The sequence below is a fragment of the Varanus komodoensis genome, unplaced genomic scaffold, assembly GCF_004798865.1.
Source record: "Varanus komodoensis strain SLA01 unplaced genomic scaffold, ASM479886v1 scaffold3, whole genome shotgun sequence".
In the NCBI taxonomy this organism is placed as follows: domain Eukaryota; kingdom Metazoa; phylum Chordata; class Lepidosauria; order Squamata; family Varanidae; genus Varanus; species Varanus komodoensis.
The window spans coordinates 3,910,839-3,925,900 of NW_025335761.1; the positions used below are offsets into that span (position 1 = coordinate 3,910,839).

Below are 15,062 nucleotides of genomic sequence, written 5' to 3' on the forward strand. Positions count from 1 at the left end.
CAGTTGTGTACCAGTGAATGAACAAAAAGGATATTTTAAAAAGATGTGCAAACATTACAGGTTTCAGCCCTTCTGCCCAATAAGATTGGCAAACATGGTCAGCCCGAATAGGACATCACTTGGGCACATTGAAGGGACTGTCAATGGCTGTCAAAATGAGGATCACAAAAACTGGCTGTTAAGCCAAACTTGGCAATCCTAAAAAGAAAAGAAGAGAAAGAAAAGGGGGGCGGGGAAACTATAGTCAGCCAAAACCCACTTGACTTGGGAGGACAGCAAGCCCCTGCCAGCTGCCCATAAGTGCAGGTTGGATATTTCTGGAATGACTGGCACAAGGCAAGTTTGGCAATGTGTCCAGGGCAGGTTGCTGCTCAGGCCAAGAAATTCACTAGCTGTTTTCTAGTGCCCATGATGGAGTCAGTGTCCTGGATTTGGACAACATGAAAACCCCTATAACCAACGTATTGCTTGTTAGGGTAGCTTGTTGCTTCCAAACAAGCCACATACAGGAGTCAGTCCAGGTTTGCACAATGTGACAACCCAGTTAAGGCTGGTCACCCATGATGGCCTATTGTGTTGTGTGAACCCCATCACTGAATGAAAGGTATTGTAGATTGTGCAAACGAAAATGAGATATCTTAGAACTTAAAGAGAACTCGGCTTGTCCTTGGCTATATAGAGTAACAGAAGCTTTATGAGACCCTAAATGATCCTTTTCAGTGTTCAGATTCCAGGACAAATCATACAGTCCCACGTCTTCAATTTGATTTTCTGTCAAAGGTGATACTCTGCACCATCAAAACCCAAAAATAATCTGAGTTTGCAGACTCTGTTGCTTATATCCTGCCAGCCTCTCAAGTCATGCTGCTCTAAACCACACTAACCAGAAAGAAAAATCCCAAAGTAGATGAGCATTTCCTGGTCCCCATGGCAACACAATGTTGTGCATACTTAAGCAGTGGTTCTCTCTGCATTTTTCCATGAAGCAAAACAATATTTCTGCAAACTTTTTTTCTGCTATAGTCGCTTTGATGTGCCTTAGAGTCTTCTAATTACATGACACAAAGAGTTTTTAAATGATCATATAGTACTCTGTCTAAGTATGAAACCTGCTGGTATGGTAGTTAAGAAGAAATGAAAATACCAAGGAAAAAATAATCCCCATTATTATTAACATTCAGCCTTCCTCATTGAGAAGCAACTCCAGCAGGAATGCTTGCATACACTGAAGTCACAGATGCAGCCAGACTGCTGTGAATGATTAGCTTTCCACAATTTTGTTAGCAAGAGTGAAAAAGGCTACTTAGTTATTTTATAAGTCTCCAATTTTGGAAGAGACATGACTGTTTCCAGATCAGAAGACTCCTCTTTGTGCGGAAACAGGGTAAACTCCTCTGTCATGTGTCCTGAACAGTGTGTCTTACATGCTCATACTGGTTTGGATCTTCCCATGCTTGCAATTATCTAGCCAAATCTGCACTTTCTAAATGTAAGAGCAGGAATGGGCAACTTGTGGACCCTCTGTATGTTTTTGACTACAATTCCACTAACCCCCCCACCTTTGACTATGCTAGCTAGGGATGATGAATGTAGGTCAAAACATCTAGAAGGCTACATGTTCTCTGCTGTCACATAGAAAGGCGATACCAGCAGACTCAGAATAACCCTGAGGTTTGTAGAGGCAACCCTGACAGGACAAAATCACCTAGAAAAGCCCCATGGTATGTCAGAATTTTGGGTGGGCGAAAGGAAAAGTGCTGACAGTCAGGTTAGGTGGCAAGAATTGGAGGACAAAGAACTGGCTCACACAAACAAGCTGAGCCATGGTTGTGGTTTGCAGGTGCCTATTCCAGGTATCTTCCCACCTTGCAGCAGGCTGTGCTGGCAAAGCTGGTGAAGATGTGTTGTTGATGTGGCTATAAAAGCACCCGCCATCGTAAAGCAGCCCACAGGTTGTGGTTTGTTAACCATGCCATCAATCCACCTTCACCAGGTTTGCACAGCACAGCAAGCTATGAATGAGGGCTTTGTGTTTCAGAAAGGGCATCCATCAGTGTCCCCAAACCACTGTGACTCATTTGAACCGCTGTGGTTTGATATGATCATGTGAAACAGGCCAGAGACATGGATGTGTATAAAGATATATATAAAAGGTAAAGGTAAAGGTTTTCCCTTGACATTAAGTCCAGTCATGCCTAGGGGGCGGTGCTCATCTCCGTTTTCTAGCCGAGGGAGCCAGCGTTTGTCTGCAGACAGTCTCTCCATGGTCATGTGGCCGGCATGACTAAACACCGAAGTGCACGGAACGCTGTTACCTGCCCACTGAAGTGGTACCTTTTTATCTACTTGCATTTGCATGCTTTTGAACTGCAAGGTTGGCGGGAGATGGGACAGAGCAACGGGAACTCACCCCGTTGTGCAGATTCGAACCGGCGTCCTTTCGATCAACCAGCTCAGCAGCACAGCGGTTTAAACCACTGCGCCACCTGCAGTCCCTGTGTAAATATATAGACATATATAAAATGGAGAAAACGGGCTCATTGTAGATAGGTCACTTCGTGGGTAGTACTGAGAAGCTATTTTTAAATGTCCTCTCAGACAGAACAGAACAATCCAAAGATATCAATGGGCATTGATAAATTTTAATGTAGCAGGGACTGGGAAAAGAGAATATGTACCCCAAACCCTAAAGAGATACCAAGCGGGGTTGGGGGAAGTCACCTAAAATAGCTCCATATGAACTGAATATGAGTTCTGAATGATTATTGGAAGGGAAAGGAAAACTGAGTTTGGAGGACAATTAAGGTGTAATGGTTAGAGCCCTAAACAGAAGCAGACTGCCATATTTTGTGGCAGGATCCCACTGGAAGGTATTTCTTTCCACACACATACATGCATATGTGCACTGAAGAGCTACATAGATGTAGTTTCATGGCATTTGTACCCAGAACAGACTAGAACTGCAGGGTGAAATTTGCTATTTCTACATGGAAGGTATGACTCTTGGTATTGTCTGTACCCCATTCAGTTCTGAGCATGCCCCAGCCAACATTTTTCTGTCCAAGCATGCATAGGTTTGTGTCTTTCTCCTTTCAAGTCTGTATTGTCCTAATACTGCCTGGCACTGAAGAGGGTTAGATGGAAGCAAAGCCTAAGCAGATCCTGCCAGGAATGGGTCTTTCCAAGCTGCTGCAGTGGAAAGAATGGGGAATTTCCCACGGGAGAGATAGAATTGCTTATAATTCTCCATTTCACCTCCAGCTTTTCCTGCCTTCCACCCACAGTGCTTTCTAGCAGCCATCAGGAACATGAACACAGATTAAGAGGGAAAAAAGGGGTTGCCACATGAAAGACAGAGCAATAACTGAAAGCAGTGTTTGCTAGGTGAAAAAATGGGGCTATTACCTGATTTCAACCAGCTGCTGCAAACAGGGCCACGATGCTCCTATCTTTAGAGCAAACAGTGTTGCTCTGGGATGGAGAATCAGACCTGGATCTAGTACAGCTCATGCCAAGTGCCCCTCACCCTGTAATGGCAAGCATGGCAGTGGCTCTCATCTGTTGTTGGCAGGGAAATGGTACCTGCCTTGGTTTAGCTCCCCTTCTTCCTGCCAGTTCTCAGTCCTGCGGCCTACACACAAAGGGCAAGAGAAAGAAGACAGGAAAGTCTAGGATAAGAAGAGGGCTTGTGTTTGTGGGTTAAACATTTCCATGCTTGTTAAAATGTGAAACATGCTCAGGGGCATTTCATGACTTCACATTGAATCACCAAAGTCTCATGGTCTGGGTGAGATTAATGATTAGGACAATTACAGTATGTTGTGTAATTTTTGCCTCTCTTAGGAGCCATTATTAAACAATATTGGCTTTCAGCTACGGAACATCACATGGTGTCAGGAAAATAACATAGCCATGCCAGAGCCTGCCGGCTATGAAGGGCAGAGTGAAGAGAAAATTGCTGAAGCCCAATTCTAATCTCAGTGTAAATGGGATGGAACCAGCTCCGTGGAGGCGCCAGCCAATCATGATTGATGTATCTGTAACAGGGGCACCTGGATGGGGCAGGGAGGAGTCATTTCACACACAGCAGCACTTCAGCTTATTAAGAGGTATTGAAAAAAGGAACTAGAGCTTTATTGCTGTTTTTGCAACTCAATCTTAAATATATCTGAAAACGGGGAGTGTAAATTCCTGACTGTTGCTTACTGGGAGATTTTAAAAATCAGTCATTCCCTGCTGCAGCAGTTTTCCATTCCTCTGCCCCATGTTCCTTTGAAAATCGCTTACGGGGCTCCAGCAGAGCAGCAAATAAACTTTGTTTTGTTCTTCAAAGCAAAGCATATCATAACTTATATTTTAATAAGTGTAATTTAACATTTCTAACAGATGTGTCTGCTTTTATGCGCAAATATCTGTGAAGACAGCAAATGTTTATGGGAAAATTAGTAGATTGCATCAGTGCCATATTATGAAAATCATGGTCCCTTTGCTAGGGCTTTGCTAGCCTGCTCAGTATAAAAATAGCCCTATCTATGTCATTTGAGAAAATAAAACAACTGCAGATTGAAGTACAGATGGTCTAGACTTTTCTAGAACCTTTCTGTGAACCACAGTTTGAGAATCTCTGCCATACTGAAAAATAAAGTGATATTCCTGCCCTGTTTAAAAAAAACAAAAGAAACAGAAATTGAACAGGGCTGCTGTTCAGGACAGATGTGCCTGACTCTGCATCAGATCTCATGGGTACCATTGTATCTGCACAGGGCAGCGTAAAAAATCATTTAGTGCCAGTGAAGTCTCAGGTAGAAAATGATTGCGTTCAAGGCTCCAAATAGAGTTCTTAAGTTGCTGGTGTCTGTGTGTGTGTGTGTATGTGTGCTTCAAACATCTGTTCTTCTCTTGGACAAACTACAAGAGATGCAAAAAGCTTTGCTGGATCAAACCATGGGTCCATCTAGTTCAGCACTCTGTTCACACAGTGAGTGGCTAATTAGGTGCCCATGGAAACCTCACCAGCAGGACATGAATGGACCTCTACCTGTCAACCCGTTTCTTGGATCTGATATACAAAGGAATGCTGCCTTTGATAGCAGATGCAGCAGGTAGCCAGCCATCAGTATATAGCAGCCACTGATATTCCTCAAAAGTTCTCCAAGGCATCCTGTTTCATCTCGCCTGTCCATCAGATTATCTGCCTGCAGGTGAGGCTAAGATGTACTCATATCTTCTGTGGTTGCATGGTGGTAATGAGGGATCTTGTTCCCTGGCATAACCAGTGACTACACAGTCCTGTGCTGGATAATTATGAAGTAATTCCTACAGAGCTCAATAGGACTAGCTAGTTTGCATAAAGCTTCAACCTTAGCAAAAGAATCAAAGAAAAAAAAAGATCACTGATCACTAATCTCAGTGCACATATTTAAGAATTACTTATCTGAACTGGACTTTCTGAATTTGGGGACTTCCAGATGTTTTACAGTTCATTTCTCATGATCATTGATCAAGAGCACTAGGAAAAGTAGTCCACATGGTCTATAGGGCACCAGGGTGGGGAAAGCTGTGTAGAAAGTAATGTCTATGAATATTTTAGAGAAGGCACTGTGGTTTTTTGTTAACCATGTTTATGCCTGGTATATGTGGAACAACTATATTTCTTGCATTGTTCCTAGCTCGGTGCATTTTTCATGCTTCAAGTTCATCCAGTTATTTATGAATTACAATAAATTAGTTTCTGCCCAGGAGGAGGGTGTGGTTGATCCTAGTTTAATTAGTAAAGCCTGAGGTCTTTCCTTCTATTCCTGAGTGTTCCACTTTTGCTTTCTTCTTATATTCTATATGATTGCCAAGGAGATGGGTCATGCAAGCTGTCTACCTTACTTTTACAGGTGAATGTTGGTGGGGAAAATGGTAAAAAGGCTCACAGAGTGGGGATGAACTACAGTGGTAATGATTGTTGCTTTTGTATGGTGATCTGTCTCTTATTTTGGAAACAATGCATTCAAATAAGTTTGTAATGAAATATTTGCAAATGTTACTATTGATTTAGTGTTTGTGGTAAAGCAGCCAATGTGGTGAAAGAAATTATTTTATTCTAGGACTGAAGAGACAACAGCAGGCTTGTCTTGTGACTATCCTGCCACACATTTCTTCTCTTTTCTTTTTTTAAAATTGGACTAGGACACAAAACCCCAAAAATATTAAGGAGAGTTTTTGGAGACTAGCCTGAAAAAAACTGTGCCAATCTGATTGAAGGCATAAGGTCAGCAACTTGAAGCTGTGGTGATGGCACAGTCTTTGTTTAAAAAATGGAATAAAATATTAGGCTACTAGTTGGAAGTGGGACCATAAAATTCCTAAAACTCATTAAAACAAAAACAAAATCCCCCTGTACTAAGCAGACTGGCAGATGAGGAGAATAGCAACCTATCCTTCTTCTGCAGCACTGTTGAATTCCCACACTGGTAGTGAATGGAGAGTCATTTCTTATCTTTGAAGACTGAAGGAGCGAGTGGAAAATGAATAGAGCAATCTGTCCCTCCTCTACCAACATCTTACTTGTCTGCATGATATTTCTGCTCACCTGAGGTGACCACCTTGTGATAGCTCATATCTTTGTGATTGCATGAACATTCGGAAATGAGTGAAGTCAGGTTATCTTCAGATATATGTGCCATAGTTGTACAACATATATATTCATAAATCATGTTTCTTTTTTTTAACTAGCCAAAGTTGCTTGCAGTAGCTTGCAGTGTTTCAAAGAGAAATATTTTCATCAGCAACAGCTATATTTATTCTATGTGTCTAAAACAACAACAACCTCTTTCCAACACTCAGTACATTTTAAAATGCAGAATAAAAACAGAGCCCTGCCTTCAGTGACCTACAGGCTAACAAGTAAAAACAACAGCCCACTAACTAACCTTTATATATCAGTCTATTTCAGATGATTTAGTCATACTATGAACTCAGTACAGCTCAGCATGTGAAAAAGAAACAGAGTACTGAAACCTATTTTTGGAGAGAGGAGGTGGCTATCTTCCAATATGCACCACTCTAGCGTAGTCTAGCCAAAACTCACAACTGATAGGGCTTCCAGGGGATTGCCAACTTGTTATTTTTTTTGAATCAGCCCTGCTCCTGTATCTTTACCAGCAGCTTGCTCTGTGGAATGAGTAAATAATACTACTTCATGATGTAAATGCGTTCACCTGCTCAAGCTGTGGGTATTGACCCATGGCCAGTTTTATCTAGTCAGCAAGTACTTTCCTTCCTACTCTTTAGTATCTCATGGCACCACTGTAACAGCCTCATAATCCATCTCCCTTATCAGGGAAAAGGAGTATTCTACATGGTGCTTTGGGCCAATCCTGGCACCACTTTCCTCTCTGTGTAATTCCTGTTCGGATATATTTCCTGATGCAAGAGCATTGTTTGAAACCAAGCCATCAGCAGGGAAAGGTTTGCAATATTAACAATGAAGATCTTACTATATAAGTCACACGGCAGGGAAGTTTCAATGGAGGGTGATGCAGTCATTAAACTCTATTATACACTCTTCTTCTGTAGCAAAAACTTGAGTAAGCAGAAGTATGTTTCACATGGGGAGACAGGAGTATTGTAGAAGAGACAAAACAAAAAGTCTGGAATGAATATGGCAAGGGTATCGGAGAAGAGGTGGGTTGAGGAAAGAACACTGCTGTATTCCTTTTTCCACCATTCCCAAATTCCACTGTGTTTTTGAAATTTCATCAGCCTTTGCTATATCTGTTTTAGACAGAAACAGTCTTAAGCCAGCTCAGAACTGTTAGGATTTGTAGAATTATTATTTTTTCACTCCAAACATGCATAGGATTGCACCCCAGTGACTTTAAATAAGGTCACCTTTCTTGACCTAGTCCACCCAAGTCAACAAAGAAAATATACATCCAAAATTTAAAACACAAACATCTAATACTGTAATGAAGCTATAAAATTCAGACATCCATATTAGTTGCAATAAACAGCAAGAAACCCAGTTTTTGTTTTGTTTTAACTGCTCCTGTTTGTGTTTCCCTCACGTCTAGCAAAGGAATGGAGAGTACAAGGCTACGTCAGACTAGGCTCAGGCTAGTCTTTCTAGGGGATGAACTGTAACCTCCTTCTCCTACTTCCAGCCTAAAGGGAAATGTTTTACAGGTTTCCATTTTAAGGAATGATCAACAAACATTGTGGATATCTGCAAATTTGGCACATGGAAAAGTCTTTAAGACTTGTGACAACAGCCCTGCCCTTGACGAAGCACAAATAGCGATTTACTCATTCCTATTCTTCTGCAGTCTGGTTAAGGCCAGGGTTGCCTTGGAAGAGAAAAAATAAACTTGACCATGTTGGGCAAGAACATCACCTATTCCTATCTTGGAATCCAAACATGACTTGGGTTCTGCTTGCAGAAGAAGTATCTTTTGCCAGTGATACTAATGCTCTTTGGGGTGTGCCTTCTATCTCTCCTAAACACGTAAACCCAATCACACTCACTTTGCTGATCAAAATGACATTTTTTTCCAGGCCTTAGAAAAGATACAGATGTGCTGAATTTCATCTCCTCCAGCTACTTGCTCTGTTTATCAGTCTTCTTTTCCCTGGGGGGAGAAATGTATTTTGAACCAAAGCCAGTGCTGAGAGAGGGCTTATGCTAAGGTTAGCAGTGATGTTATAAAGAAGACATGCCGCAAGAGCAAACTACTTCCAGTATACCCCAGCCATTACAAAGCTTGGGAAACTTCCTTAACAACATAAATGGAGAGCTTCTAATTCCCAAGGCTATTTGGGGTCATGTGGCCTAGCATGCAGCAGATACAAAGTTACATTTCTGTGTGCAATTTCATATTTAGAAACATCTGAACTAGTAGAAGCTAAACATCTGCGATGCTTTTAAATAATGTTCTTATACTACTTTCATTATCTAATTTTGCCTTTGTTTTTCTTGAACAAATGAACAGGTTTGAATATAAGTTGCAGATATGGAGGCGTTTTCCATGTGGAAAAGAATCGCCGCTACAGCCTCACAAGAGACGAGGCGGTTGAACTCTGCAGAGCCCTCAACAGCACCATCCCAACGTGGGAGCAGATGCAGAGGGCCTACAATATTGGGCTTGAAACTTGCAGGTAGGAAAACTGAGTGCCATTTTGTTGGAAAAGTGGTATATTTTATTTATTTATTTATTTATTTATTTATTTATATTCCACTCATTGGCAAATTGGATCTCTGGGTGGGTGTCAAGATAGAATCATATAATACTCAAAATATAAACAATAACAAGATGTTAAATGAATCATATAAAGTACAACAATAAATAGAACCATCAAAACAGAGAAACCCCACCATGAAACCAAATAGTAAGCTCAATTACTTTCATGAAATGCAAAGGCAAAGTAGCATTAAAATCAATAAATACCATTATAAAATAGTTAAACTCATGTCAGCTATTGGGTAAATATTGGGTAAATAAAAAGGTCTCTGCCTGGCACCAAAAGGAGTATAGAGAAGACAGTATTAACTTTGCACTTTGACTTGGGCCTGGATTTCAATTGCTAGCCAGTGAAGTTGGCCAAGGGCTTTTGTTGTATGTTCGTGTCAGCCGTCCTCATCAGCAGTCTTGCCTCCCTATTCTGTATCAGTTGAAATTTCCAGACTGTCTTCCAAGACAGGTCGACGTGGAGAGCATTACAGTAATCTAAACAAGAGGTTACCAGAGCATGAATTACTGTTGCTAGCTTCTACCTTACAAGTCAGGGTCAAAGTTGGTAAATCAGCCTAAGCTGATAAAAGGTGTTCTGGGCCACCAAATGCACCTGAAATTCCAGTGATAATTCAGTGTCCAGGAGCACCCACAGACTACAAACCTTTGGGGGGAATGTGGTCCTGTCCATGACAGGTGTAATGCCACCCATATAAATATAAATTTAATGAAGAAATAAAAATGAAATGCAAAGCCCACAGGGTAAAGGCCAGTGTACCTTCATAGAGCGGTGGACATTTCTTTCAGCTGCTTCCTGAGTTGTCACTCCTCAACCAATGCATGGACCGAAAGTTTCCCTCCATGCTTTAGGCACAGTGGCCCTTTCAACCTTTCCCCTCACCCTGGTGCACAGCATGTCTACCTACTTAACATTGTTTGGTATCTTCCTTTTGGTTACTGTTTCTTGTTTAGTTATAACAAGCATCAATATAATAGTGTAGGCCAGTAGTCTTTTTCAAACCTTTCAGACTCTGGAGTCAACTTAAAATTAAACCCAGGCTGCACTATAAGACCATACAGGTGTTTGTTTGTTTATATTAGATTTAGATCTTGCTTTCTTCTTGCAAATTCAAAGCGGCTTATATCATTCTCCTCTTCATGCTGAGAGCCTGTGACTGGCCCAAAGTCACCCAGTTGGCTCCATGGCCAAGCAGAGACTAGAACCCAGGTTGCCTGAGTCCCAGTCCCGCTCTCTTAACCTCTGCACCACACTGGCTCTCACTGTGTCATAGGTTATTGTGTGTTTCCTATTTCTCTTTCTTGTTTCTGTTTTTACTTTCCACTGTTTGCCTTTTTCTTTTTTTCCTTTTTATTTATTCTGCTCATTAAAAAGAAAAAAAATACACCTTTGCAGAATGTAGTTCCACACAAAATGTAGTTAAATTAGGGAATTTACTGCTATTGGAGGTGGTGATGGTCACCAATCAGGATGCCTTCAAAAGGCATTGGACAGATTCATGAGGGAGGAAGCTATCAGTGGCCACTAGCTTTGCTGGCTCTGTGCTACCTCCTTTACCAGAGATGGCATGCCACCATATACCAGTTGCTGAGGAACTTGTATGGGAAGAGGTTTCACATCCATCCTGCTTGAGCAATTCTGTGAGAAGCAGGTTTGCCACTGTGTGTACAGAGTGCTGGACTAGATGGACCTTTGGTCTGATCCAAGATATTAGGAGGGTAAGTACTCGGAGGAGGGCTTTCTCTGCAGTGGCGCCCAATCTATGGAATGCGCTCCCCAAAGAGGTCTGCCTGGCGCCGTAGTTATTTGTTTTTTGGTGCAAGGCGAAGACCTTTTTATTCAAACGTTATTTTAATTGTTAATACTATTTATTTATTTTATTCTTTGGCCAGGGCAACTTAAATCATACTGTTTTATATTGTGTTTATTTATTTATGATTGTGAGCTGCCCCGAGGCTTCGGCAAATGGGGTGGCATAGAAGTTCTCTAAATAAATAAATAAAATAAATAAATCCAGCAGGGCTTATTATATTACCTACTGGTGTGAACCCTCTTATAGTGAGTGCGACCCTGTTGTGGATCACTCATAGTCCACCAGTTAAGGAACCATGTGTTCAATGCATAGAAACATAGAAACAGAGTGAGTCAGAAGGGGCCTCCCGGGCCATCTACTCTGACCCCTGGCTCCAGCAGACTCCGCTCATGACATGCCCACCATGTGCATGTCTAGCACTTCCTCACGAGCATTATTTCAGTAGACCTTAGAACAAGCCTGGAATTATAATAGTATAATTCTTGCCATTGTTCAGGTGCAGAGGCTGGGAAGGAATAGTGGCTTGCCCTTAAGGGTACCTGATGAGTACACAGCTGAAGCCAGACTTGAATCAGAAAATTCACAGCTCATACTGTTTACCAGTCACTTTGCTGTACTATCTCTCAGCAGCAGCACTGCAGATACGTTCAATAAATATTTGTCAGTCTTTGTGCCCACCTACGTTGACTTTTGTACCAAAGGGCAGGTTGAATATTGCTTTAGCAGCTGCATTGTGTGGAAGGAATTGTTAATTGTGTAGGTGCTTGTTGGTGAAAGGGGAGTCTGTGTCTAAGGAAGTTAACATAATCAATGAGCTGTAGGATTGTTTCTGTATGAGTGTTTGCGAGCATTATTGAATTTCTGATGATCCATGTCACACTGAAGAAAAAATACCATTTAAAACTTGTTTTTCCCAGCCTAATCATTCAAACTAATTGCAACACTTCATTTAACACACATATAGTATGACTGAAGTTGCTGGATCACTTGGCCAAGGTCTATTCCAAAAACAGAAACTGTACCAAACTGGTAGAGGAAAGTCTGGCTGGATGCTGTTAATTTCCCCCTCCAATAGCAATGTATAACTTATTATTTTATTCATCACCATGATAGTCCAAGGGCTTTTCTACATGAGGCTTTTATTGTGCTTTCATGGTTTCTTACTCATGGTTGCTTATAGGCTCTTTAGCAATGTCATGATGCTGCAGTTTCACTTCTGCTTTTTTTGGAGCACTTTCCTGTTGTGTTGTTGTTGTTTGTTTTAGAATAGGGAAAATAGAACTATTAAATTAAAACTGGGGAATCAGTACTCTATCTTCCTGTATATAATTCCACAATGGCTTTCCTGGAGATGGCACATCAGTAAAGCAGAAAGGGAGGAGATCTTTTTGAAGAAACTGAAAGAAGATACAATAGTTTAACAGCACAATGAAGTGCCTCATGTAGACCAATCCAGTATCTTCTTTTTCACCATTTTGTTGCACATCAAACTGTATCTATGAGAATCCTGGCAGCTATTAACATACAGAACTCACCACAAGCACAAAATACCTCTTTCATGTTCATTAGAGTGGAACTCTTATAGCATTGTTTTCTTCTATGGCCAGACTTGCATCAATATTACTTTTTGGGATAGGTGGCATCTAAATTATGGAATGCCCATTGATAGCATAATCACAGAAAGGGGGAAATGATCAGGCTGGATCCTGATTTAGTCACTTTCATCTAGGCTGTTGGAAGTGCATTTTAGTGGCAGCCCTCCAAGCCCCTCTGAAAATACTCCACAGAGATTTGGAGGACCATATTCAGTGTGATAGGGTATGGCATGAAAGACAGGGGAAGGGATCCCCAAAAGTCAGGCAGAGGCACTTTCTTACTTTGCATGTAGAGAAATCCTGACTTGCCTCAGTGTACTATACGTGGGGTTGCCATTGAAGATGAATGCCTTGGAACTTTCAGCTGATACATAATGTGGCTTTTAGGGTGCTTGCTGCTTGATCATATTATACGAATATGTAATGGTTGCCATTGCAGTTCCAGGTCCACTTCAGAGTTCTGGTTTTGATAAATCAATCTTAAATGGTCTTGGGCCAGCTTATTTGAATGGTTGTCTTTCACTCTAGGAATTTTCCTGTGTTTTAAGACCAGTTTTGAAAGCCATGCTTGTTTGCTTTCTACCTAAAAACAGCTAAAATAACTGATTCAATACATGTTCACTTGGAAATCAGTTCCTCTGAGTTCAGTATCCCCACAATTGTAGTCTAAACGATATATGCAGTGTACAACTGGAGTATGATCTGAATCTGGATGAGAGTCACCTGGGTATACGTATAAGGTTTTTTGTTTTTTTGGGGGGGAGGGGGTGATGTATAAAGAAGGAATACTAGTTTTTGTATAGCCAAAAAAACTGTATAGAATCAATAGGAAATATTGATGTGTTAGCTGAATTATGTTCCACCCATGAGTAATATTTCATCCTGTAAAGTCATGATGCGATGGGAATCAGATGGGCATGATTCATGTAGATGAACAATGGTTTTCTGGGTCTGGATCATTGTAACCCCAGTCTAATTGATAAGGTTCTATATATGTATGTTGAAATATGTATGTGTTCGATACAGAACACATATGTATGTGTTCGATACAGAATGCCAAGGGGACATTAAATATTTTAGCTACATAGCATCCCATGATAAATTATTGCTACAGATCAGCATTTTATTAAAGCTTTGCCATGTTTAGAGGGTGGAGTGTCATTCATTATCCCTGCAAGTACACTAGAACTTGATCCTTGGTTATCCTTCAAACTATGTCCTTATTTGCAATAGCATTCTTGGATTGTTAATGCTGATACATTGGTAAAATGTGATTTGTGATGGAATTTGCAGAGCTGGAATAAGACTACATAAAACTGCCTAGTATAGCGTTTTGTACTTCATGGGACAAAATAATCTTGAATAACCCTCTGGCCAGTCTCTGGAATTCAAAGCACAATGCTAACAGAGCAAATAGTGTTGCATGCTCTAAGGCAGTGGATCAGGAAATTGGAGTGGCGGGAAATGCATCCCTTTCCTAAAGCACCTTAGCACAGTTCCTACATAGCAATACCCAGCTCACTGTTAGTTACATCCAAAGAATATATGAAGCTCTTTATAATGAATCAGGCTGTTGACCTACCTAGCAGAATGCTAATTAAGTTTACCCCAGTGACTATCTTGATTTTCAGTTGGAGGCCTTCCTCAGCCTTGCTTGCTGCAAAACTTTTAAACAGAGATATCTAGAATACCAGATACATACAATGCAACTCCTGTATTACCAGACTATGAATATTTTCATTTAGTAAAATCAACATCCCAGTTTTTTTATCCATAGAACTCACTCTTGCTTTTATATTTATTACTTCCTCAAGGAGCCTGTTGTCTTAGCTATCTAATGTATATTGTATAGTATGCCTATAGATTATTTGAATTCAGGATGGCCAATGGAGCACACATACAAATCTTTCATCCCACTGTCCATCCCACATGGTATTAAGTCTGTAAATCATATATAGTACAGATACAGTAAACCTTTAATAATCAGTAGAACTATAATACGGATAGACATTGTAGTTTTACTGTGTTATGAGCATTGATCTACAATGTGGGGAATGAGATTCCTTCATGGATACCCTGTTAAGGTGCACTTCTGGGTATATCAGCTATATATACATGTATGTATGTATGTATGTATGTATAGATTGGCCAGATTTTAGGACTGCAGGAACTGTGCAGTTTTCTTTCTGTTGGAATGCTGAGGACCAGTAATTGGAACCAGTCACAAAAGACATACACGGACAATCAAACCATCCTGAGACCAAGTATTTATTCTGAACAGTTTGTCTACACAAATTTCCTATTCCGGGTTATCATTTCTTCAGTTCATTGAAATGATTAGCATATTGCCAGGGAGAGTCATTTTATCATTCTTATTATTTATTTCAAACTTTTCCAGACCATCTCTTACTGTGGTT

The 15,062-nt window shown here is 40.8% G+C and overlaps 1 protein-coding gene across 1 annotated transcript in view; it reads left to right on the forward strand.

Moving 5' to 3' along the window:
- CD44 (CD44 molecule (Indian blood group)) overlaps window positions 1–15,062 on the forward strand; it is an 86,829-nt gene that overhangs the window by 32,957 nt on the left and 38,810 nt on the right. Inside the window, exon 2 of the mRNA XM_044435671.1 lies at window positions 8,979–9,144. Within this exon, the coding sequence (XP_044291606.1) occupies window positions 8,979–9,144 (166 nt within the window). The remainder of the gene's footprint in view (window positions 1–8,978; window positions 9,145–15,062) is intronic.